Genomic DNA, 26,591 nt, shown 5'->3' with positions numbered 1-26,591 from the left:
GTAAGTCTCTGTTCTCTAACCAAGACTGCTTAAGAAAGGAACAATCACCCAGCATAGGGGTGGGACCTGCCCCTGAGAGCAGATAACCTGTGGATTCAGCATGCTGAGGCTGAAGAGCATCTGCACAGCACTCACCACCAAACCTCTGTGTTGCTTCTTGGTCTCTTCAACAGCCATCAGCTCACACCAGTTCAGTCAAAACCCCACAGAGCAGTAAAACCACTCCTACAACCACCTGCCTCATGGGTGGAGGAGCCAGTCTGGGTTACAGGCAGCTTATCTGTTGCCTTGGACACCAAAGGGGGAAAAAAATCAACCCCTCCAAAATAAACATCCCCTCACAGTCCTGAGAGACACCAGCCTGTATTTACAAGGCAAGAAGCCACTCACTTTGCTGAAGGGAGGAGGATCTACCTCAGGTCATAGAACCATAGAATCAGGCAGGTTGGAAGAGAGCTCCAAGCTCAGCCAGGCCAACCTAGCACCCAGCCCTGGCCAAGCAACCAGACCATGGCACTAAGTGCCCCAGCCAGGCTTGGCTTCAACACCTTTCAGGGACAGTGACTCCACCACCTCCCTGGGCAGCCCATTCCAATGCCAAGCACTCTCTGACAACAACTTCCTCCTAACATCCAGCCTAGACCTGCCCTGGCACAACTTGAGGCTGTGTCCCCTTCTTCTGTTGCTGCTTGCCTGGCAGCAGAGCCCAACCCCACCTGGCTACAGCCTCCCTGCAGGCAGCTGCAGACAGCAATGAGCTCTGCCCTGAGCCTCCTCTTCTGCAGGCTGCACACCCCCAGCTCCCTCAGCCTCTCCTCACAGGGCTGTGCTCCAGGCCCCTCCCCAGCCTTGCTGCCCTTCTCTGGACACCTTCCAGCACCTCAACATCTCTCTTGAATTCAGGAGCCCAGAACTGGACACAGCACTCAAGGTGTGGCCTGAGCAGTGCTGAGCACAGGGACAGAAGAACCTCCCTTGTCCTGCTGCCCACACTGCTCCTGAGCCAGCCCAGGATGCCATTGGCTCTGCTGCCCACCTGGGCACTGCTGCCTCATCTTCAGCTCCTCTCTACCAGCACCCCCAGGTCCCTCTCTGCCTGGCTGCTCTCAGCCACTCTGTCCCCAGCCTGTAGTGCTGCCTGGGGTTGCTGTGACCCTGCACTAGGCCTTGTTATACCTTATCCCCTTGGCCTCTGCCTACCCATCCAGCGTGGCCAGGGCCCTCTGCAGGTCTCTCCTACCCTCCAGCAGCTCCACACTGCTCCTAGCTTGGTATCAACAGCAAACTTACTGATGCTGGACTCTCTTCCCTTGTCAAGACCATCAATAAAGATATTGAACAGGTCATCTTCTTATGGCTTCAAAAATCATACCAGAAGGGCCTGGAAAACATTAAAATGGGATCCTGCTCCCATCTCTGTGCACTCTGAGGGGATGCAAGAGGAACTGGAGACTAAAGAAAGCCTGGAGAGTTATCCTAGATCTTTCCATGTGCAGTTTCCCCCTTGCCTCCAAGCAGCATTTTCCTCTAACCATTCCAGACCAATTGCACTTGAGCCTTTTGGCAGCCTTGGGGAAGGAGTTGAGAACTTAGTTGATAATTTATCATCCTTAAAGGGAAAAAAAAAGCCCACAACCAATCTAGCAGAAGCTCCTTCTAACCTTTGAGTTAAACAAAACCCTTCTACAGCACTGCAAGGCTCCTCAGAGAAGAATCTAAAGCCCTAGCACATAGTAGCTGCAGTTAACAGGTTCCCAGCAAGCTGCTGCACTTTCCACTGGCTCATTTTCTCCTGAGATGGAATTTTGTTCCCCCTAAAGGGAACTCAGGGATGCTGGAGCATCCCCAGATGGAACAAAACTTGTTTGGCCACAGCTATCATTTTTCAGAGGGGGCTGTGCTGACATCTCATACAGCCCCACAATAATTAAAGCTTGAGGAAGGCAGATCTAGACTGGAGATTAGAAAAAACATTCTTCCCAGTGAGGATGGAGAAACACTGACACAGGTTGCACAGGGAGGTCATGGCCCCTCCATGAAGGTGTTCAAGGACAGGTTGGATGAGGCCTTGAGCAACCAGGGCCACTGGAAAGTGTCCCTGCCATGGGGTTGGAACTAGATGATCTTTAAAGTCCCTTCCAACCCAACTCATTCTATGGATCTGTGGATTGTACAAGTGCCTGCTGGCCACATCTTAAACCCCAGGAGAGACTGTGGATATCATTTGAGTGTTTGAGGAAGCTTGGAGCAAGTAGGCTGAAGATGAGGCAGCAGTGCTCAGGTGGGCAGCAGAGCCAATGGCATCCTGGGCTGGCTCAGGAGCAGTGTGGGCAGCAGGACAAGGGAGGTTCTTCTGCCCCTGGGCTCAGCACTGCTCAGGCCACACCTTGAGTGTTGTGTCCAGTTCTGGGCTCCTCAATTCAAGAGAGATGTTGAGGTGCTGGAAGGTGTCCAGAGAAGGGCAGCAAGGCTGGGGAGGGGCCTGGAGCACAGCCCTGTGAGGAGAGGCTGAGGGAGCTGGGGGTGTGCAGCCTGCAGAAGAGGAGGCTCAGGGCAGAGCTCATTGCTGTCTGCAGCTCCCTGAAGGGAGGCTGTAGCCAGGTGGGGTTGGGCTCTTCTGCCAGGCAAGCAGCAACAGAAGAAGGGGACACAGAATGAAGCTGTGCCAGGGCAGGTCTAGGCTGGATGTTAGGAGGAAGTTGTTGTCAGAGAGAGTGATTGGCATTGGAATGGGCTGCCCAGGGAGGTGGTGGAGTCTCTGTCCCTGGAGGTGTTGAAGCCAAGCCTGGCTGGGGCACTTAGTGCCATGGTCTGGTTGCTTGGCTAGAGCTGGGTGCTAGGTTGGACTGGCTGAGCTTGGAAGTCTCTCCCAACCTGGTTGATTCTATGATTCCACAATCAACATCCTGAAGCTAGGACCCACATAAACTAAACCAACCACAAAAGCAAAAAAACCAAACCCACATCAACTTCTTTCAACTTCTCCCAAGCTGTGATTCAACCACTTCCAGCTTTCCCAAAGGAAAGCTTTAGCCAGAGCCCTGGACAGTGATGTGCTTGCAGACCTTTCTACTCTCGTGGACAGAGCAGAGATGGAAGGAAAGAAGGATTTGACTCACCGTTGACTTCCATGGTGTGCTGGCTGCTGTATTCCCAAACCTGGATCTCCCTCTGCTGGTTGTTTTCGTGGTGCCCTTGCCACACATCACAAGCCCCAGATCCATTTGGTCAGTGTCCCGCTGGTGAGGGTTGGCTGCTTTAACAGGAAGAAGATGGCAAGAGAAGAGAAGGTTACAGGCCTAAGGCTGGAAGTGGAAATGTTCAAATGTCTTTTTAGATAAGAGAAGTTTTCAGCCTATTTGTTTGTTTGTTTAAGGGATGAGGGAAAGGGAGGGACAGAGGAAGGGAACAAAGCTACAGATGCTTAAGGAGCTCAGGCACCAAAGGGTTCCAAGGATACCTTTTTCTTCTTGTGGGACCTTCTGAATGTCATCTGTTTCCTCTGAGCTGGATGCAAACCATGTCCAGTCTAAGTTGCTTCAAGCCATCACTTCTCAAAACGTTTCCTACTTCACAGTGCAGAAATCCTCCTCTTCTCCCTGTGTTAGCCACCAGAACTCGTTCATCATTAACCATTGTGAGTTCAAAGCTGTCATTAAGGGAATCTCAGATGGAAGCAGACAACTTAGAGGAGCTTATGTGCTCTGGGCTGGGCAATAACCACGTTGACAGATCAAAGCAGTGGGAGCTGCTGAGACACTCGAGCAACACAGAGGCACCTCCTCACTGCAGAAGCAGTCTTGGGCACCAAATGCCACACAGAAGGCCCTGGTCACAGTGCTGGCTTGTGGAGACCAAGCCCTCTGAGCAGGCTCCAGGGGAAAGGTTCAGTTGTGCTGAAAGGCTGCATCTGGAGTACTGTGTTCAGCTCTGGGCTACTCAGTTCAGGAAGGACCTCAAGGAACTGCTTGAAAGAGTCCAGTGCAGAGCCACAAAGATGATGAGAAGGGAACATCTCCCTGTGAGGCCAGGCTGAGGGAGCTGGGGCTATCGAGCTTGGAGCAGAGGAGCCTGAGGGGGGACCTCAACCGTGTTGATAAAGAAGAGGAGGGCAGTGTCAGGAGGACAGAGCCAGGCTCTGTTCAGGGATGTCCAATGACAGGACAAGGGGTACTGGGGGCAAGCTGGAGCAGAGGAGGCTCCACAGGAACAGAAGGACAAGCTTTTTCACTGGAATAGGCTGCCCAGAGAGGTTGTGGACTCTCCCTCTCTGGAGACATTCAAAACCTGCCTGGGTGCATTCCTGTGTGATCTGCCCCACGTGAGCCTGCTCTCGCAGGGGGGTTGGAGTGGTTCATAGAATCGACCAGGTTGGAAGAGACCTCCAAGCTCAGCCAGTCCAACCTAGCACCCAGCCCTGGCCAAGCAACCAGACCATGGCACTAAGTGCCCCAGCCAGGCTTGGCTTCAACACCTCCAGGCACAGCAACTCTACCACCTCCCTGGGCAGCCCATTCCAATGCCAATCACTCTCTCTGACAACAACTTCCTCCTAACATCCAGCCTAGACCTCCTCTGCCACAACTTGAGGCTGTCCCCCCTTCTTCTGTTGCTGCTTGCCTGGCAGAAGAGCCCAACCCTACCTGGCTACAGCCTCCCTTCAGGTAGCTGCAGACAGCAATGAGCTCTGCCCTGAGCCTCCTCTGCTGCAGGCTGCACACCCCCAGCTCTCTCAGCCTTTCCTCACAGGGTTTGTGTTCCAGGCCCCTCCCCAGCCTTGCTGCCCTTCTCCAAACACCTTCCAGCACCTCAACATCGCTCTTGAATTGAGGGATGATCTTGAGGTCTCTTCCAATCAATCAATGACCTTTCAAGGTCCCATCCAATCCCTAACATTCTGTAATGCTGCATGACTTGAACTCAACCCTCCAGAGCCAACACAAAGTTAATCCATTAAGCTGCCTGACTTCTCCCCCCTACACCTCATTACTGTTGGTGCATCCTTTAAGGCCAAGAGAAAACACAACCTAGGGATGGAGGCAAAGGGGCAAAAAGAAAAGGAGACTGAATTGCCTTTAAGAATTTAAATCATTTTATTGCTTTACCTGCCATTAGGACAATCTATAACAAAAGGAATATCATAGAATATATTAGCACATACAGTAAATCAGACTTAAGATAGTCAGATAACAATACAAAAATGGTCCTCTGGTTGACTATAGCTTTCTAGGGCAATAGACTTTGAGAAGTTTGCTAAAGGTGGGCTAGCAAGAGAAAAAAAAAACCATATCACTTTCTAAAGCCCTGAATGTTAGCTAAGGCAAAACTATGCCAATTGTGGTTGGTTGGTTTGTCTTCAAACAGATTTCAATTGCACACAAAGGTAAAGCTATAACTGTGTATAATATTTCAACTCAGCTGATTTATCTTAAAATCTTGTAGGTAAAACTACAAAAGGGAGTTAAACAGCAAGCTAAAGAGATGCAGTAGTGAAACTTGGTTAGAAAGCCTTATATAGGTAAAAAAAAAAACATGTGCATTGATTTTTTTTTCCTGGGGGTGTGGAGCTCTGAATTAGTTTACAGGGTTTGGTGCTTTAAAGTAACATAAAGAACATATATAAAAGGGGGAGGGAGGGGGAAAAAAAAGCCTGGAGAGAGTCAAAGCTTAAGATATCAAGTGAAAAACAGAACCATAAAAAGGTAGCAGTTGCTGAGTCCTTAAGGACTGTGGCAAAAAAATCCTCTACTCAGCATCTTGTGAGTAGAGAACTCAAACCACAAAGCAGTTAAATCCCCATTATTGGGAGCAGGATGATGGGTCAGGTTCAGAAATACCTTCAAACCTTTATGCCAAGGCTTGATACCCTCAGTGCTATTTTTGCATCAGTTTGCAAACTCTGATTATCTACAAGCCTGGGGGAGGAAAGGGAGGAAAATAGGGAGGAAAGGGAGGAAAATAGGGAGGAAAGGGAGGAAAATAGGGAGGAAAGGGAGGAAAATAGGGAGGAAAGGGAGGAAAATAGGGAGGAAAGGGAGGAAAATAGGGAGGAAAGGGAGGAAAATAGGGAGGAAAGGGAGGAAAATAGGGAGGAAAGGGAGGAAAATAGGGAGGAAAGGGAGGAAAATAGGGAGGAAAGGGAGGAAAATAGGGAGGAAAGGGAGGAAAATAGGGAGGAAAGGGAGGAAAATAGGGAGGAAAGGGAGGAAAATAGGGAGGAAAATAGGGAGGAAACGGAGGAAAACAGGGAGGAAAGGGAGGAAAACAGGGAGGAAAACAGGGAGGAAAGGGAGAAATCAATCAATCAGTTGAATTTGGATCCACGTCCCCTCGGAAAGGAAGCAAAATGAGGGCTCCATCATGAAGAAGTCGTTGCAGAACGAATGCAGAGGCGCTTGCTGTCACTCCCAGATACAAACCTACACTACTTGAGAGAAACTACAGTTGAAAGGAAACCTTAAAAATTGCCTAGCACTATTGATCTGTGGAATTCAGTAAAAACAAGTGGGAAGGATTGGTGTGCACAGAGCAATGGAACACAAAGCTGGTAAATACTGAGCTACATTTAAGACTCGGCAACATATTGAACTTGGAAGGAAGAAAGGGTTATGAAAGAGGTGTCAGTTCCAGAAGCTTAGAGATTGAAAGTGGATTTAGAATGAACCATTTGTAAAAATGAACTGATTGGCTTAAAAAAAAACAAAGCCAAACCCAAAACATCCACCAAAATAAAAATCAGTGTGGCAGGAAAGTTAAAACATTCACTTTTTCTGCCTCACATTCCCTACCAAGTATCATGGGATCGACAGGGACCAGCAATCCTGCCACTGCTGCTGGTCAAAAAGAGTCAACCTGGGTCTTTTTCCCCCCTTCCTTGGTAACAAAGAGTCACCTGAAGTGATGACCATTAACAAAAAGAGTCAATTGAGAAATGCAAAGCAAGTCAGAGGGGAATTAAAATGCTTGCTTCCAATTTCTACACTGATCTAAGGACTGGAACACGACTAACAGCTGGATAGCTGCACCACTCTTACACCAACCTATGTCCTAGAAACCCAAACAGTAAAATTCAGGCATTTCATGTAACATTTGGTTCTTGCCACTTTAAACAGGAGGAGTTTGAAATGGTGGATTGATCACTAAGGAAAAAAAAAACCCAGAGCTCAGCTGCAGCAAGTCAGCAAATGAAGGAACAACTGCAGCAGCTCACCAGAACTATTTAACCTTGAAAGCTTTTACACTTGACCAAAAGAAAAAAACATAACTAAGCAATCTTAAACCAGCAGACACAGGAACAATTAGACTGTTAAATTCCAGCTGTGGCTTTCTTAGCAGCTGATGCCTCATGATTGAACCCAGGATTACAGCACCCAGAAAATGAAAAAGGAATCTTCCCCTCCTCCCAGCCTCGAGAAGAGCTCAATTTACAAGGGCAACTCTCATTCAAAAGAGAAAGACAGCAGAGCCTTAAAAATCTCTCCAACTCTTTCAGAAACAGCTGAGAAAGGATTTTCATCTCCCCTCTGCTGTCACCTCCTTACTCTATGGCCATGGGCACGGTGCCAGGAGATCTTTTTCCTCCTGAAACGAGGCTGCAGTTGCCCAAGTTGGACTTTTGTTGCACAGGGAGAAGCCCTAAGAGCAAAACCCAAACCAAAACAGATCTCCATAGAACAATTTATTTCCCCCCCCCCTCTCTGAATGGGACACAGAGCACAGAACTAATATGCTCTAAACTTAAAACCAGTGCTGTGCTAAGCAATTGTTTGTTTGTTTGCTTTTCTTTTTCGATTGTTTTCTTTCTTTTGTGTTGTTTAGTTGAAAACGAGACAGGAAAAGCTGCAAAACGCCAGTGGCAATGTGGCTCTGCACGAGGGTCATAAAGCAGTCTGCGTTGGTGAAGCAGGTTTTGGGCAGGGAGGGAGGTTTCAGACAGACAGGGATACAAAACTGTTGTACTGCTGGATGTTTCTCTTGAGGATATCCGAGCAGGGCCCCAGCACCCGTTCGAACCGGGGGCGATCCAGCTTCACGCATTTCAAGAGGCCACGAGCAACCACCGTGGCAGCGCGGGGACGGTTCATCAGCAGAGCTATCTCACCTAGGGCGAGAGGAGAGGGCAAACAGCCGTCAGCATCCGCAGCAGGGGGGGAAAGAGCCTGCCCAAGCGCTGCGGCGGATCAACCGGAGACAACGCAGGGTTCGAGGCGGATCAGAGCATGCGAGAGAGGAGGTTCTGCTGCTCTGCTCTGCTGACACCTTGCTTGGACTGCTGGGAATGCTGGAGTAGAGTGCACTTGGGAGTGTTGGGAATGCTGGAGTAGAGTGCATTTGGACTGCTGGGAATGCTGGAGTAGAGTGCATTTGGGAGTGTTGGGAATGCTGGAGTAGAGTGCACTTGGGAGTGTTGGGAATGCTGGAGTGCTCTTGGGACTGTTGGGAATGCTGGAGTAGAGTGCATTTGGACTGTTGGGAATGCTGGAGTAGAGTGCACTTGGGAGTGTTGGGAATGCTGGAGTGCTCTTGGGAGTGTTGGGAATGCTGGAGTAGAGTGCATTTGGACTGCTGGGAATGATGGAGTAGAGTGCACTTGGGAGTATTGGGAATGCTGGAGTAGTGTGCACTTGGGAGTATTGGGAATACTGGAGTGCATTTGGACTGCTGGGAATGCTGGAGTAGAGTGCACTCGGGAGTATCGGGAATGCTGGAGTAGAGTGCATTTGGACTGTTGGGAATGCTGGAGTAGAGTGCACTTGGGAGTGTTGGGAATGCTGGAGTGCTCTTGGGAGTGTTGGGAATGCTGGAGTAGAGTGCATTTGGACTGCTGGGAATGCTGGAGTAGAGTGCACTTGGGAGTATTGGGAATGCTGGAGTAGTGTGCACTTGGGAGTATTGGGAATACTGGAGTGCATTTGGACTGCTGGGAATGCTGGAGTAGAGTGCACTCGGGAGTATCGGGAATGCTGGAGTAGAGTGCACTAGGACTGCTGGGAATGCTGGAGTAGTGTGCACTTGGAAGTATTGGAATGCTGGAGTGCACTTGGGGTACTGGAGGACAAGGAACACTGAAGTAGTGTGCACTTGGGAGTACTGGGAATGCTGAAGTAGTGTGCACTTGGGGTACTGGAGGACAAGGAACACTGGAGTAGTGTGCACTTGGGAGTATTGGGAATGCCGGAGTAGTGTGCACTTGGGACACTGGAAGACTGGGAATACTGGAGTAGTGTGCACTTGGGACACTGGAGTGCTAGGAATACTAGAGCAGTGTGGACTTGGAGTACTGGGAATGCTAGGAATACTAGAGCAGTGTGCACTGGGACTACTGGAGTGCTGTGTCCACTCTGCCCCACCTCACCTGAGTACTGTGTCCAGCTATGGGACCCCCAGAAGCAGAGGAACATGGACCTGATTTAGTGGGTCCAGAGGAGGCCACAAAGATGATCAGAGGACTGAAGCACCTCTGCTATAAAGACAGGCTGAAAGAATTTGGGCTGCTCAGCTCCAGGGTGACCTTATAGCTGCATTTCAACCCCTGAATGGCTGGGGAGGGACTGTTTAGAAGGGCTTGTAGGGATAGGATGAGGGGGAATGGTTTGACACTGGAAATTTTGGCTGGACATTAGGGCTTGGATGCAGCCTCCCAAGTGCAGGTTCACGGTCTTCAGTACAATGTGCTGACAAAGCAGAGCAAGTCCAGCAGTGCCACCCAACTGGTTATGGGAGTGCAGCACAGGATGCACAAACTGATGCTGAAAGAGTTGGGTTAGTGTGACCTGGAGAGAAGGCAACTAAGGAGGGAATCTTACTGCTGCCTTCAGCTACCCAAGGAGTGATTATCAAGACAAACCCAGACTGCTCAGCACAGTGAAAGCCAGACAGAGAGCACCAAGTTGCAGAACAGGAAATTCCTGTCAGTCATAAAGACAAGAAACTTCTTCACACCAAGGCTGGTTAAACAGTGAAAGAGAATTCCCAGAGAGGCTGTGGGATCTCCACCCTTGGAGACACAAGAAGCTCAACTAGACACAGCCCCGAGCGGTATGATGTAACTTCAGCATTAGCTCTGCTCAGAGCAGGGAGGTCAGACCAAGCCACCACAGGCCCTTTCTAAATCCAAGTCCTCCTCCAGAAGGCTCACATTTCTGTGGCACACCCACCCTCCTCGATGCCAAATGACTCCAGCACTCACCTGACCCTGGGTGAAAACACAGGGGTTAGCCAAAACAGCAATTAAGCAAATCCATCCCATCGCTATCACCCAGAGCAGCCAAACCAGCAGAGGTGAGATGGTGGCAGTGGAGTTTGGAACCACCACTCTGGAACTCACCAAAATAATCAGAAGGTCCCAGTCTGCCCACTTCAACAAACTCTTCATTTTCTGACCGACGCTGTAACACTGCAGCTGTGCCCTGCAAGCAAGCACAGCAAGTCAAATCCTGCCCCTTCCAGCATCCCTCCGAACACCAAATGCAACCAGGAGTCAGCTGCTCTGCAGAAAGGACTGTTAGGATGTCTCAGGTGGTGAAAAGCACACTTCAGCCCTTGCACAGCTCACCAGACTGCTCTAGAAAAGCAGCTGGGCTTCCTTCCTCTCTCAGCAGAAAACCTCTTTGGGTATTTCTCTGCCCACAGCACTAATTTCTTCCTGGTTTTATCTCCTAACACCAAATATCCCACTATGACCAGCAAAAAAAAACCCAAACTGCTCAGGCACAAGGCAGTGCCTCCACTAGCAGGATATTCCTAACTACCCAGAGTGGGTCTCCTGTGACTAGAAGATAAACTGGCTTCTGGCAGAAACTTGTCACTTCTCTTTTTCTCCTGGGAGCATCATTTGTAAGAAATAGCAAAGCTAAATATAAGCTTCTGCATGTGAAGAATCATAGAATGGCTTGGGTTGGAAGAGCCTTCCAAAGGTCACCTAGTCCAACCCCCCTGAAGATAATCTTGCTGGGCAAGTCCATTCCTCTATTTCATTTTACCCCAAGTGTCTATTTAAGGGGCAGAATAAACCATGTTTCAGGGGGAAAAAAATGCAGTAAAGTTGTTTCAATGAATTAATCTTTTCATTTTGACCTTACTTACCTCCAAAATGATGAAGAATTCATCCCCTGGCTCTCCCTGGACCACAATCTTTTGGCCATCCTCAAATTGTACTGGTTCCAAGGCATCAGCTACAGTGAGCCGCTCCCACTTGTCCAGAGACTCTGCAGGGTTCATTACCAAAGTCAGCTTCCAAAGACACTCATTAGACATTTTGCTCTCTTTTACACAGAGCTCAATCTGATTTGTGCATCACAGAATGGTAGAGGTTGGAAGGGACCTTTAAAGATCACCCAGTCCAACCCTCCTCCTGTCAAAGCAGGATCACCCAAGGCAGGCTGCACAGGATGGGTTTGGAATCTCTCCAGAGAAGGAGACTGCACAACCTCTCTGGGCAGCCTGCTCCAGAAAGAAGTTTCTCCTTATGGTGATGTAGAACCTCCTGTGTTCTAGCTTGTATCTGTTGTTCCTTGTCCTGACACTGTGCACCACAAAAAAGAGCCTGGCACCTTCATCTTAGAATGGTTTAGTTTGGAAGGGACCTCAAGTATCATCCAGTTCCAATCTCCTGCCATAGGCAGGGACAACTCTCACTAGAACAGGTTGCTGAAGGCACCTGGCCTTGAACATCTCCAGGGAGATGTGATCACATTGGGTGCTTCTGTGCTCCACAACCTCCCTGAGCAACCTGTGCCAGTGTCTCACCACCCTCACTGCAAAGAACTTCTTCCTAACATCCACTTTCAATCTCCTCTCTGCCATTTTAAACTCATTCTTCCTCGTCCTGTTATTATAAGACCTTGTCAAGTGTCCCCCCCAGACCTCCTGTAGGTCCCCCCCACATACTGGAAGGCTACTACAAGGTCTCCTCAAAGCCTTTTCTTCTCCAGGCTGAAGAACCTCATCCCTCAGATATTTATAGATGTTGAGAGGAGAAGGCTGACAGGGAACTTATCAAGACTAAACAGCCCCAGGTCTCTCAAGAGAGATGTTTCAGTCTCTTCAATTCCAAAGAGACAGGGATCTGCTGGAGAGAGTCCAGCAGAGAGCTACGAGGATGATGGAGAGCCCAAAACCGGACACAGTATTCCAGGTGTGGTCTCACCAAGGCAGTGTGGAAGGGAAGGAGATCTGCTGGGCACAATTCCCTTGATGCATCATCAGCTCTCTCCAGACTTGAACTAGAATTACTTTGGGATAATGCAGAAGAGGCTTTGGGGTTAGTTTGGATGGATTATCACCATGACCTGCAATGATCCCAGTGCTGGGTAACAGCTTCACTCCAACCTGGCAATTTCTTCTGCTCCAGAACAATATAAATCCTTTCACTTACCCAATATAGATACTTTACTAAGGAATTCTTCATACATCTTCCTCTTCCTCAAAGTACTGCCCTAGAGAAAATAAAACCCAAGCAAGCACACAGTAAGTTTTTTTCCTACTCCATGTTTTACTTGAAGGCTCAAACAAAAACCCAGGACAAAAATAGATGTAACAAGACACACCACATCCTGTCTCCCAGGCCCCAAACCCACAAGATGAACTGGTTTCAAAGAGAATTAGCATCAGGAGTTCAGCAACCTCCATAAAGAACTTCATGTTTCTTAAATGCATAAGCTTACCAAAATCCACAACCCCCTGCTCCAAGGTAGTCACCCCAACTTGGTCATACACACACACACACATTGCAAGCTAAATGCAGAGCAGAATCAGAGCATCTGACAAGTTGAGCAGTAGCTTGGACACTTTTTAGACCAGTTTGTCATAGAGTCATAGGATCAAGCAGGTTGGAAGAGACCTCCAAGCACATACAGTCCAACCTAGTGCCCAGCCCTGGCCAAGCAACCAGACCACGGCACTAAGTGCCTCAGACAGGCTTCTCTTGAAGATCTCCACCACCTCCCTGGGCAGCCCATTCCAGTGCAAATAACTCTCTGGCAAAAACTTCCTCCTAACATCCAGCCTATACCTGCCCTGGCACAACTTGAGACTGTGTCCCCTTCTTCTGTTGCTGGTTGCCTGGCAGAAGAGCCCAACCCCACCTGGCTACAACCTCCCTTCAGGTAGTTGTAGACAGCAATGAGCTCTGCCCTGAGCCTCCTCTTCTGCAGGCTGCACACCCCCAGCTCCCTCAGCCTCTCCTCACAGGGCTGTGCTCCAGGCCCCTTCCCAGCCTTTCTCTGGACATGTTCCAGTAGCTTTTCATCTATCCACACCCCCAAGCCCTTCTCTTCAGGCTTAGTCTCAAGCCACTCAGTACCCAGTTTATTTCTGTGCCTGGGACTGGCCCAACTCAGGTGCAGGACGTTGCACTTGGACCTGCCGCACCTCCTGCACCTTGCATTTCTCAAGCCTGGCAAGGAGAAGCTAAGCAAAAAAAAAAAAGCAAACCTAAAAGCATAACCCCAGCTGGTGGCCACAGCCACTTGAGCCAATGACCTATGGCACAGGTCAGCCAGAAGAATACTTGCCATCAGGATCCTTCTATAGCTGTCTCTGTCAATGCCCCACAACTTGACGTTTGTCTTCGCTTTGACGGTGGCAGCGCGAGGAGTTCCGTAAATGAGGGCAAGCTCCCCGAAGCTTCCGCCCTCCCCAACGCTGGTGGCCCACTCACTGTTCACATAGACCTGAAAGGCAGTGCATGGTGGTCAGCCAAGGCCCAGAGTGCCTCATGAGCTGGTCAGAGACAACATGGAGCTCCTGTGCCATCCCAGATTTCCTCTATAAGAAAGGGAAATTCTCATGTCGGTGTAGTCAGAGTCGACTGCTTCAGGGTTTCATCACCACTCTGCAGCCAATCCCAGTCCCAACCACAGTTTAAACTGCCAAAGGGTCTCTTCAGCATGACATGCACAAAAGATTACAGAGGCTCCTGAGGCCCTTTGATAGGATATATAATCTCAAAGCCTCTGTCAGAGAAAATCACAGATTAGGTGGCCTGGAAAATGCAAGGGCTGGTCACTCCTACAGGCTGTCCCACACTTCCACCCTGCACTTGTAAAGGATCAGAGCTGTATTAGGGTCTGCACCTTTCATTTTGACACTCAACACAACTCATACTCTGCTGCAAAACTGAGCTGTTAAGGAGCAAAGAGGCTCCAAGGCAGAATAAGCTTCTGCAATTAGCTTTCTGTGAGAAAAGCTGCTAGAGGAAGGAGCTGTAGAAGGGGCCTACATTTATCAGACTGTTCTGCTAGGGCTGCACATGGCATTAATAACCAACCAGGCATGGCATTAATGAACAACCAAGCATGCTTACATCCATTTCTCCTTGATCAACAACGTAGAAGTTATCACCTTCATCACCTAAAGAGGGAAAAAGGAAAGGGAGTGAAGCTCTCAGCCTTTCACAGACGTAGCATCTCTGCCAACTCTGATGTTCAGAATCCAGTAAAAGCTGGCAGAGACAACTTTTTGCCCAGCATGCAGGGTGAAACTGCCTGCTTTGCTGATGTCACACTGCTCAGTCCTGTCAAAGAGGACATCTACTGGTAGGGGGGAGATGACTTCCAAGATTACTGGAAAGCCATATTGGATCCATAACCTGACCCAACACATCCTACAGAGCCAGCAGATGACAACCTTCCCAATGGAGAACACAAGCAACAAAGCCACCTCTTCCTACAGCTGCTCCCCTTCTCACTTCAGCATGAGCTGTGCTTCAGAGAAGACAGCAAGAAAGGGTCACTGCACTCATGGCAATGCTTCTATTTTCAACCCATGCCCACCCAGAACAAGAGCACTAGGCCAGAGCATACTCAGCATCTCCAGCTCATTCACCAGTGTATACACTGTCACTTGCCTTGCTGTATGACAGTCTCTCCTGCAATGTATGTGACAGGGAACATGGCATCAAAGATATCACTGCAGGAAAGGAAACCAGAATGAGACAAATGCCTGGGCAGCTGCCACACACAGTCACAGAATCAACCAAGTTGGAAAAGACCTCCAAGCTTATCCAGTCCCAACCTAGCACCCAGCCCTAGCCAAGCAACCAGACCATGGTACTAAGTGCCCCATCCAGGCTTTGCTTCAACACCTCCAGGGATAACTACACCACCACCTCCCTGGGCAGCCCATTCCAATGCCAATCACTTTCTGTAAAGAATCTCTCCCTACAACCCTTCCACTTCTACAGCCTCTGCATGCTTGCACTGCCTGGAGTGAAGAGGCTGTGCAGCTGAGGAGACATTTAGCAACTCTGCAGTTTGCACTTCCAGACACTTCAAGGCTACAAAGATCTATTCCTACCTTCTTTCATTATCATCAAGGTGGGCAAACAGCACATTCTTCTCAATAGCTTTTGCCAAAGCAGCCATGGTCTTGTAATCTTTTGGAATAACCTAAGACAGAATCAGAAAAGGGATGGGTTAGTGTTTTTGATGCCAAACTTCAGCATTCCCCTGGGTACAATCAATCTAAACAAATTATATGCTTGCTATAAAACACTCTCTGAGCTTCTCCTCTTCCTTTTAAGCACTACAAATCTTAAACCCAAACAGTCAACGTTTGGTGCAGCAGCTAAATGATAACACCTGGGATGATTTTATGGAAGTGTAAAAGCATCATTCCAAGCTAAGTTTGGAAGAGTTTGGGGTTGGGTTTTTTTTAGCCTGAGTCCAAGTATCTACCCCAGCTGTGCCCTCCTAGAAACAGCAGCAAGTTTGTTCTGCCATCAGGTTACAAGTAATGTTGTTAAAGCTGTCCAAGGATTGGAAGCAAACTGTTTATGTATGTAATATATATAAATAAAATGTACATCTAAATACAAATGACTTCAAAAGGAACAGGTCTAAATTATGCCTAGCTCGTTTAATTGCATGGCAGTTGATTCTAACCTCCAATTAACCCCCTATCCAAACAGCTCAGTTTTTGACAGTGAACACAAGGCTCAGCAGGCTGCAGGAGCTGAGTTCTTTAATAGACTGGATGGAAAGTGGTCTTAGATAAACCCTTGGCTGGCAGATGCAGCTTTTAGCAACACTTCCAAGTCAAAGCACCTTTCTAACATAAGATGCAGCATCCTCTTCTGTGTAGACTTCTGCACTGATGGCCCCACGCCTTCTTCGACCCTTAACCACAGGGTTCATAGGAGGAGGAGGAGAGATTTCATCCTCCCGGGAGTCTGAGCGAGATCCAGACTTCTGTTGATTCAACAACTGTTTTGTTTCCTCCTAAACAGGAAGGAAGAGAGGTTTGTGTCACATAATCCAGTCAAGTCAAAAAGCCAGCACATATTAGATTCCAATTTAGCCTATGCTAACCCAAAGGAGCTTCCTGTTCTCCTGTTACTCCCACGTTAAGGCAAACAGGAGACTCCAGCAAGCGAGATCAAAGGCCTTTCAGAGCAGATGGCAGGCATAGCTTTCATTCATAACGTGCCTATCACAATGGTGTTTATTTCAGTGGGTGACATGAATAGTTTAATGAATGGAGGAGGATAAACAAGCTGATTCTGCTTTCCACCACCGTCCTCAACAGGTGATGAAGACATTCCACAACGTTTTCCCAACTGCAAACCCAGCAACGTTGAGCTCTCTTTGGTTGCAGAGACAGAAGAGCAATTCCTCAGAAATCCCTGTTACATGAGAAGCTTTGGGAACAAGGTCAAGTCATTGACCAACTTGATACTCAGTAGCCACCAGTTATTTTAGGAGAAAGAAATATGAAGAGAGCTTACAAAAGAGCAGGGGGAAGGATGCTGGAGACCAAAGAGGGTTTTGACATCACATCTATTTTTTTACCTTCAGCTCCCCCTTTGAGCTGGGATATTGTAGAAGACAGGAAGGCTGCAGAAGGACTTTTCAGAAGCGTGTCTAGTGACAGGACAAGGAAGAATGGTTTTAAGCTGAGGGAGATTAGGTTTAGACTGGATTTTAGGAAGAAGTTCATCACTATGAGGGCAGAAGGGCTCTGGAATAGCCTGCCCAGAGAAACTTTGGATTCCTCCTCCCTGGAGGTGGTCAAGGGCAGGTTGGATGAGGCCTTGAGCAGCTGACACTGGTTGAGAGGTGTCCCTGCCCACAACAGGGAGGTTGGAGTGCATGATCCCTGAGGTCCCTTCCAACCTAAGGCATTCTGTGATTCTAGAATCATAGAATCAGGCAGGGTTGGAAGGGACCACAAGGATCATCTAGTTCCAACCCTAGATAAGGCTGGCCAGAGCCCCATCCAGACCTCCAGGGTCAGGGTCTCAACCACCTCCCTGGGCAGCCCCTTCCATGCTCTCACTACTCTCATGCTGAACAACTTCCTCCTCACCTCCAGTCTGAATTCTGTAAGACTGATGTACTCACACTAAAATGAAGCCTAACTTGATACACAGAAATTTGATTCTTCTAAGTAGCAGAAAACTCCACCTTCATTAACTAAAAATCAGACTAAAAACCAAAACAAAACAGCCAAGCTTGGGGCCAGAGCATTTGCGTCACAACAGCTCAAATGGCTTTTCCAGCACCAAGGAAAACAGGGTTTTGGGGACATGCCTTGAAAGAACAAGGACTCATCTGTTCCCTGCAAGCTCCCAGCACTTTGCAAAGCTGGGTTTGTCCCAGTGTCCTTGATCCAAGTGTCCCTGCCCAGCTAGGCAGCATTGCTGCTTGGCTGCCACACTCCACTCCGGAGGTGCACAGAGGCTATGTATAACAACACCGCTTGGAGGAAAGGGGCAGCAGATAAGCAGGATGCAGAGTTTACTTTTCACACCTCTCAGATGGCTACAGAGCAAGCACTGATCCCAACAAATGCCATTTCACTTCCTGCTTTCTGCCCCTTGATTAAATAGTGCTACATTTCCAAAGGGTGGCAGCAGAAGGTATTTCAAACCTTTCTTTCTGTCTTCTGATTTTAACGAAGTGAGGCTTGACCGAGATGAAGTGAAAAACAGCAGCAGCAGTGCTCAAGGGTTGGGTTTAAACTGCCACTCTGCCAAGTGGGCAACACCACTAACCACAGCAACAAGCTGTTTGCTCCTATGCAGAGTAATGAACCCAGAAATAAAGCCTGACACATTTTCAATAGGCATTTTTCTCCCAGTATCAAATAGGAAATATCAACTACTGTGAGCCTGTAACTTTCAGAGGGAGGAGCACTTCAGCAGCATTTAGAAAGGGAGCAGTGGATCAAACAGGGTTCAACAAGTGCCTCATCAGGCTGATGGCTCACTCAAGTATCACAGAATCATTCAGGTTAGAAGAGACATTGAAGATCACCAAGTCCAACCATTAACCCAGCACTGCCAAGTCATCACTAAACCATGTCCCTCAGCACCACATAGAATCAAGCAGGTTGGAAGAGACCTCCAAGCTCAGCCAGTCCAACCTAGCACCCAGCCCTAGCCAGTCAACCAGACCATGGCACTAAGTGCCCCAGCCAGGCTTGGCTTCAACACCTCCAGGGACAGAGACTCCACCACCTCCCTGGGCAGCCCATTCCAATGCCAATCACTCTCTCTGCAAACAACTTCCTCCTAACACCCAGCCTAGACCTCCCCTGGCACAACTCGAGACTGTGTCCCCTTCTTCTGTTGCTGCTTGCCTGGCAGCAGAGCCCAACCCCACCTGGCTACAGCCTCCCTTCAGGGAGTTGTAGACAGCAATGAGCTCTGCCCTGAGCCTCCTCTGCTGCAGGCTGCACCCCCCCAGCTCCCTCAGCCTCTCCTCACAGGGCTCTGCTCCAGGCCCCTCCCCAGCCTTTCTGCCCTTCTCTGGAAACCTTCCAGCACCTCAACATCTCTCTTGAATTGAGGAGCCCAGAACTGGACACAGCACTCAAGGTGTGGCCTGAGCAGTGCTGAGCACAGGGGCAGAAGAACCTCCATTGTCCTGCTGGCCATGCTGCTCCTGACACCCTCTATACACACGCATCAAGAGGAAGATCGTCACCAAGACAAATCTCCATACAGTCACAATGAACATTTCATGACAACACTGGGCCATGAGTGAGCTTTTCATGCATTTACCATCTTGAAAACACACCCTTGCTAACTTCTGAAACTGAACCACCTGATCAAAGGAAAAAACACACCAGGCCCTGGAGAAACAGTGGCTGTTGCTATTCTCATTATAATAGAACTCAGCCTGTGTTTAGGACTGAGAAAAAGAGATTTCTTCAGGTTGAGAGGCTCCTAAAATCAAACACACAATGGACAAACACATTCCCCATGCTCTGTTCTCGTCAGCAGAACCATTACTAGGATTTAAAAAGCTTTCTTAATAAAGTTAGCCTGTTTATTACATCCAAGTATTGATCCTGGCCTTTCAGCTGATGAAGCAGCTCAATGTTTTCAGTATGAAGGAGCATACAGGGAAAATTTTATGTCTTTCCTGACTAAGAAATTGTAAATTCCACTGAAATTATTACAGGTAAGAACATATTCAAGAGATGAGAGTCCACATGCTCAAATTGAAGTTTATCATCTCCTGAAGAAAAGCTTCACAATTTCAGAACTATGTCTTACCCTGTACAGTCTGGCACATACTAATTGATGTGACCAAGCTAGGAGCAGGTGTGGAGCTGTTGGAGTGTAGGAGAGCCCTGCAGAGGGACCTGGCCAGACTGGATGGGTGGGCAGAGGCCAATGGGATGAGATTGAACAAGGCCAAGTGCAGGGTTCTGCACTTTGGCCACAATAATCCCAAGCAGCACTACAGACTGGGGCCAGAGTGGCTGAGAGCAGCCAGGAAGAGAGGGACCTGGGGGTGCTGGTAGAGAGTAGCTGAAGATGAGGCAGCAGTGCCCAGGTGGGCAGCAGAGCCAATGGCATCCTGGGCTGGCTCAGGAGCAGTGTGGGCAGCAGGACAAGGGAGGCTCTTGTGCCCCTGTGCTCAGCACTGCTCAGGCCACACCTTGAGTGCTGTGTCCAGTTCTGGGCTCCTCAATTCAAGAGAGATGTTGAGGTGCTGGAAGGTGTCCAGAGAAGGGCAGCAAGGCTGGGGAGGGGCCTGGAGCACAGCCCTATGAGGAGAGGCTGAGGGAGCTGGGGGTGTGCAGCATGCAGAAGAGGAGGCTCAGGGCAGAGCTCATTGCTTTCTGCAGCTCCCTGAAGGGAGGCTGTAGCCAGGTGGGGTTGGGCTCTTCAGACAGGCACCCAGCAACAGAAGAAGGGGACACAGTCTCAAGCTGTGCCAGGGGAGGTCTAGGCTGGATGTTAGGAGGAAGTTGTTGTTTGCAGAGAGTGATTGGCATTGGAATGGGCTGCCCAGGGAGGTGGTGGAGTCAGTATTCCTGAAGGTGTTGAAGCCAAGCCTGGCTGGGGCACTTAGTGCCATGGTCTGGTTGACTGGATGGGGCTGGGTGCTAGGTTGGAGTGGCTGAGCTTGGAGGTCTCTTCCAACTTGCCTGATTCTCTAACTCTCAACCCTGTGGCTAATTAGTATTTAATTGATATCATCTCTCCACACACTTAAAAAAACCTCCAAACACTCAGAGGGTGTGGGGGGGGAAATCAATGTTAAAAGCTCTGCCATAAATCCACCACTGCACAGTACCTTCTCAACCACCACGTTTCACCCGAGAAACACTTAGGAGAACAAGAAAATACTGAGGTGGAGGCAGGGTGGGTGGTGGGGAGCAGGTAAGAGTGACTTGGTGCCAGTCCCATCTGCCAATTCCAGCTTTCTGTAAAGCCCAACATGCACTTAGCTCCCTTACAGACAGCACTGCAAACGTGCACTTATTGCACTGGACAGCCACGTCTGATATCCAAGATCCACCAGGCAGGCTGGAATAATGATCTCCACGTTCAACTTCCATAGCTCAGATGACATCACACAGCCAAGCCCAGCACTGCAGAGCTATTAGCTTTCTGGATTCAGTGGTGTTAGCAGACATGTTTGCACAACCAGAAGAACAGAGGTCTTTAGGACGTTGCAGCCAGACAGAATAAAAACATTTAGACGACCAAAGCGTAGCAATTAAAAGTCATGCAACAGCTTTTCTAACTCAGAAGAGGGCATCTGAATTCCTGCAGCAGCTCCTACAGTCTCAGAGGCAGTAATTTTTAATGTTTCTGAAGAGAAATTCAAAAGCATGTTTAAATCTCTTCAGTGTGTTTTAACAACATGCCAGTGAATCAGCTCCGTGTGCACGCTGTGGAAGAGGTGACTTGTCAGCACAGTGAGAGAAAATAGCAACCTCCCTTTCAGGTTTCAATGGTATTCCCTCAAAATTCCATCTTTAAACCCCAAATCCTGCATCTCAACCCCAATTTCACCCAGTCCAACTGATAAGCAGGTTTAGAAAGTACATCAATAAGTTGTTCTGCTTTAAGCTCCTAGTAGCAGAGGGACACTGAAGTGCTGGTCACCAAGATGAGCAGAGATCTGGAGAACCCTCCCTATGGGGACAGGCTGAGAGAGCTGGGGCTGTTCAGCCTGGAGAAGAAAAGGCTCCAGGGAGACCTTAGAGCAGCCTTCTTGTATCTGAAGAGGTTCTACAAGAAAGCCAGGGAGGGACTTTTTACAAGGGAGAGAGAATGGATTGAAGCTTGAGGGCAGATTTGGCTGGAGATTAGGAGGAAATTCTTTAGTGAGAGTGGTGAAACACTGGTACAGGTTGGCCAGGGAGGTCTTCAAGACCAGGCTGGATGAGGCTTTGAGCAAGCTGGATTAGTGGGAAGTGTCCCTGCCCATGGCAGAGGGGTTGGAACTGGATGATGTTTAAGGTTCCTTCCAACCCAAAACAGCAACAGAATGAGGGGACAGAGTCTCAAGTTGTGCCAGGGGAGGTCTAGGCTGGATGTTAGGAGGAAGTTGTTGTCAGAGAGAGTGATTGGCATTGGAATGGGCTGCCCAGGGAGGTGGTGGAGTGGCCACCCCTGGAGGTGTTGAAGCCAAGCCTGGCTGAGGCACTTAGTGCCATGGTCTGGTTGATTGGATGGGGCTGAGTTCTAGTTGGACTGGCTGAGCTTGGAGGTCTCTTCCAACCTGCTTCATTCTACAAACCTATGAATCACTTTTGGAAGGTGAAGCAGATTCCCTTTCAAACACTTTTGCTCTACCAGAGCTTAAGTACTGGTTAGAGTTGCTTAATGACACACTTAGCATTTGTGCTTTCCAGATTGGGATGTCAGGGGAGGTCATTAACACAGCACAGGATGTTCACTGTTCTGAGGGAGCTAGGAAGGTAGCCATATTATCTAGTGAAATTGAGACCAATCCCTTAGGCTGAACAGTGAAATTCCTCAAGAGAAAGCTGCAGCAACTTTAAAATTCAAGAAGGCAGGAAGAAAAAGGCCACAGCTTCACATGTAGCTAGAGCTGCACTCATAGGCAGGTGCAACCCAACTCACAATAAAACACTCTGACCATAACTGTACAAGGGGAAAACCATTACCTAACCAGTTTTATTTTCAGCTTCCTTGTAGGCTGATCAAGTGCCAGAATAAAATCACCAAGAGTTATTCAGCTCCACAATACTCATGATTAAGTTCAGAGCCAGTCTTGTCTTGCTGAAAACAAACTGCATTTTCTTTAATCTTCAACACTGCACATTGGTCATAAATGCACTGCACAAAAGCATCCAAACAGGAATGTTTTCTATCTCCTATATGTGGATTGCTTTATGATTTAGTCCAACTGTAGTAATGCAGTTAACTCTGTACAGGTTTGTGTGTCAACACTGGTGGTGATGCTTTCACGTTTAGCAGTATGTAGAAACTCAAGAATTCAAGGAGGGGAAGGAGAAACAGTAACAGGGAGGGAGGGTGGATTTTTAACAACCTCACTGCTCTGCTGCTGGTGTTCTGTCTGAAAGAGAATGCACTCACAGTGCAGCTACACCAAAATAAAAAGGCAGACAGAGTTGTTCTTCATTTAGTCAACAAAATGTCTCTAATTGCATTGGAAGGTAGAGGAGTCAGTTCACAGATTTGGTCATTTTCTAGTGCTTTGAACTAGACCATTCAAAGACAATTTCCACCCTGCATATGCATGATCTGTAGTGTTAATTTCTTCCTTCTTTACATCAGCTGTTAGTAATCAACTAGGATTAAAATCGTTTCTCTTTATACATCTCCCCTATGCAAGAACTGAAAGCAGCACCTGCAAACAAATCCTGCACAAGGTCACAGCTTCACTGTTTACTTAACTGCACCTGAATTTAACCTTTCCTCTGCATTAGGCTTTAAAACCTCCCATCTTCAGAGAAGCTTCTCCTCCTCTCTGCTCAAATATCAATACCCACAATGAACAGTTTCAAATCACTGTTTCAACTTCAAACCCCTTTCCATTCCCAAGTTCCCAGAATGCTTCCAACAACAAAAACACCAAAGAGACCCTGAAGTCAAATGCAAGAAGAACAACAAAGCAAAACACCAACACTGAGCTCCCAAGAGAAGGCAGGAACAGGCTTGCTCTCATTTGGAATACAAATCCTTCCCTTTGACTCCATTTGGCCTGGATAACTGCCACTGGCTGACTGCTTCTGTGCCGAACCCAAACTATCACAAACCATTTGTCTCAGCATGAGGCACCAAACACCCACAGCAGTGCCTAACCAAGGTCACACAGCACCACAGCCATCACCTAACTGCAGGCACGATGATGTAGCCATCTATTAGCTTCTAAGAGTGAGCATTAGATGGGGATTACAGCAGCCTAGCTGGGTAAGTCTCCTTGTCAGCTTATCTCCTGCCCTACGTGCTCTGCTACGACAAAGATGCCTTTACACCACCATCAACTGGCACAAACAACCAGAAAACAGGACTTATTATCCAAAAGCACCACTTCCAATTTCAACCAGCCAATGCTGGTCCAGTCTGAAGCTCAGTCATTAAATGACAAAGAGGCAATGTAAATTCAGGCTGTTCCACTCTCTCCTTCCCCCCCACGACATATTTTTACCTTCTCCAATCTTTCAAAGTACTCCCTGAGGAAGCCCATGGGTCTTTCAGGTCTCACTGTGCATAACTGTACAATGCAATCCTTCAGAAGCTGCTGGATGTTGTGTTTTTGGACATAAAGTTCACACTCCCGAAGACTCCGCTCCTCCTCGCTGCTGCTAGAGGCTGCCATTGCTGAAGAGGAGAGAAAGAGAAGGTTAAACAAATAATGGAAACAAAGACACCGCTGCCCGATATAGCCAGGCACGTTCCACTGCCCAGAAGAGAGCTCTGCTCCCTTATCATCTCACTGATATCACAGCATGGCACTGTCCTTATCTGCACAGCTAGGAGCTAAGCTAAACTGTGACAGAAAGCTACAAAGGAAAAAAGAGAAAGTAATAATCTGAGTGCTCACAGGCACAAAAGAATTTGATTGAGCTGGGAAAGCTTCGACAGCTTCAGCCTTGGGAGACCTCAGGGCCAGAGAAGCTTCCACCTCAACTCTCTGCTGATTAAACCCAGGATTTGGTAGGAATGGAGGCTCGTTTTAGAGCTGTGTGATCTGTATGGGGTGGTGGGATGATGACCAGGAGAGAGGTGGGTGGAAGCTGGGAATCTGAGAGGCTGGCATGAGAAGTATTAGGAAATGAAGCAAGTTAAAGTTGAAGCCAAATCCAGTTTGCCAAATGTCAAGGCAGATCCACTAACAGAAAGTATGGCATTGGGGGCCATTACTCCTAAAAAGCTGCTCCCCAGTTTAAAGTGGTCCATACTTCCTAACCACCTCCACAGATACCCTGCAATCCCCAAACCATTCCTTCAGAGGAATCCAGAGGCTATCTTTAAACACAGCCAGGTTTTCAAGGGAGCTAAAGAAAAATATATAGTGTCAGCTTCAGCACTTTCAGAAATGTAAGCAGCCTTTTTTTTGGTCCCTTTTCAAGATACAGAATCATTTTTACATATACAGATAAAACATTTCATGCCCTTCTGGGGAAAAAAAGGGAATGAATGCTGAGACAGTTAAAGAAAGAGGAATTTCTAAGGGGGCTTTGGATGAAATATAAAGAAAGTTACCTGGTACAGGGACAGGGGCAACAGCTTATGAATATGCAGTAAGATATGTTGATCCCAGGATCAGCTTTTGAAAGGGAAGGGAAAAAATGGATTCAGACAAGGTAATTTCGAGCAAGGACAAGTCACTGTAAAGCCAAGTGGTGGAGTTACACGACGTGGTTGATGCTGCTGAGGCAGTGGATTGAGAAACGGAGGGCACAGAGGCAATCTAACGCTGTGCCCCCGCGTGTTACGCTCCTGGAGATTACAGGAGGGAGAGATTTAATACGAAACTGCTAACACTTCAAACAGGTTTCACTCTTCTCACAGTTAATCCCTGCCTAAGTATACACAGACAGGTATTACGTGTTGCATAAACACCCAGTATGGACCTCGCATGGGCTGAAAAAGCGCCTTCAAGTTCTCCAGTTACCTCCTTTGTTTTGGCAACTCGCTCAGCGAAGGTCAGTCCTAATTAACAGCCCCACGGAGCCCCAGTGGCTCCAGGACAGCCTTCAAATGACAACCTACGGACAAGGCATCGCGCTGCGGATAGACAGCGGGCACGGCTGCCCGTGGGAACGGCAAGAGCAGCAGAGAAGACACCAATGAAATCATGCCAGCTCCGGTATTTTTACAAGCTGCTTTTTCCTGCACGCTGCAAACCTGCACTTCTGCAGGCCCTCCCTAAGGCCCGGCTCGTATTCAGGCAGCCGCGGACCGCCCGGGCCCGGCCTGCCCACCCCGGGGCGGCCCCGTCAGGCCGAGCCTGTCTCTCACCGCAGCGCCGGGGCTGCTCGCTGCTTCCCAGAGGCCAGACAGCGGGACAAACGGAAAGCATCAAGACCAAAGTAACGACAGGGCCAACCCCCACCCAGCCCCCAGCCCCGTGTGAGCCCAAGGGATTGCTTCAGCGTCTGAACGTCTCCGTGATCAGAGCCTGCAGGCGACGCCCGGCACAGCCCAGGCAAGCCCGCGGGGGCCTCTCGAACGTAGAGCTTTCAGCTAAGGCTGGAAAGGGGACACAGTCCGCTACTCTCAGCGGGCCCGGGAGCTGCCGGCACCGGGCCGCTCCCCTCCGCAGGGCCGGCCGGCCCCCGCCCCCAAGGCCGCAGGCCTGCACCTCCGCGCCCTTCCCGCCCAGCCTCGCCTCGCCTTCCCGCCGCCGCTATCCTTTCAGGGGCTGCCGTGCCGTGTGCCGCCGCTCACCTGACGCGGGCGGCTCCGCCGGGACCTCACCGCCCCCCGCCCGTCCCGGCCGCGGCCTCAGCGACAGCAGCAGCAGTGGCGGCTCCCACCGGAAACCAACGGGCTCAGCCAATCAGCGCGCTCCGTGACGTCAATGCGCCCCGCTCTCCCTCAGCCCGGTCGCCGCGGTAACCTTAAAGGGGCAACGCTGGGCGCGGCTGCGCCAACGGGGCCGTGGCAGCGCGGGCAGGGTGGGGCCCGCTCTGAGCGCCGCCTGCCCCTTTAAGATGCACGAGGCCAGGAGGGGGCGGGGAGGGGGCGGGGCGCGGCGGCAGGGCGGGCCGCGCCGCTGGGTCACGGCGGGCCAGGCTGGGCTCTCCGCTCGCCTGATAGCTGCTGGCTGGAGCAAGGCTGCGGAGGAGGCGGATTTGCGCCTTGGGTGGAGCGAACCCGCTGGGTCTCGTAGCGGAGGCCGCCG

At 49.3% G+C, this 26,591-nt stretch overlaps 1 protein-coding gene across 2 annotated transcripts; it reads right to left on the bottom strand.

Annotated features, from left to right (window-relative positions):
* Window positions 1–5,074: 5,074 nt before the first annotated feature.
* On the bottom strand, window positions 5,075–26,298 carry PRKAR1A (protein kinase cAMP-dependent type I regulatory subunit alpha). 2 transcript variants are annotated; one of them, XM_064150647.1, is made up of 12 exons: window positions 26,135–26,298; window positions 24,947–25,010; window positions 23,889–24,061; window positions 16,047–16,220; window positions 15,298–15,389; window positions 14,849–14,910; window positions 14,306–14,352; window positions 13,515–13,673; window positions 12,377–12,437; window positions 11,086–11,207; window positions 10,328–10,409; window positions 5,075–8,101 (listed from the first exon to the last, which is right to left on the bottom strand). In XM_064150647.1, the coding sequence occupies exons 3-12, from the start codon at window positions 24,057–24,059 to the stop codon at window positions 7,929–7,931; spliced, it is 1,143 nt and encodes a 380-aa protein (XP_064006717.1). In that variant the 5' UTR covers window positions 24,060–24,061; window positions 24,947–25,010; window positions 26,135–26,298; the 3' UTR covers window positions 5,075–7,928. The 2 variants fall into 2 exon arrangements, with proteins under 2 accessions (XP_064006717.1, XP_064006718.1); XM_064150648.1 differs by lacking the exon at window positions 24,947–25,010.
* Window positions 26,299–26,591: the final 293 nt, after the last annotated feature.

Source organism: Pogoniulus pusillus, chromosome 11, assembly GCF_015220805.1.
Source record: "Pogoniulus pusillus isolate bPogPus1 chromosome 11, bPogPus1.pri, whole genome shotgun sequence".
NCBI classification, from domain to species: domain Eukaryota; kingdom Metazoa; phylum Chordata; class Aves; order Piciformes; family Lybiidae; genus Pogoniulus; species Pogoniulus pusillus.
Note: the sequence above shows the minus strand (reverse complement) of the source record. Positions and strands in the feature narration are given on the sequence as shown.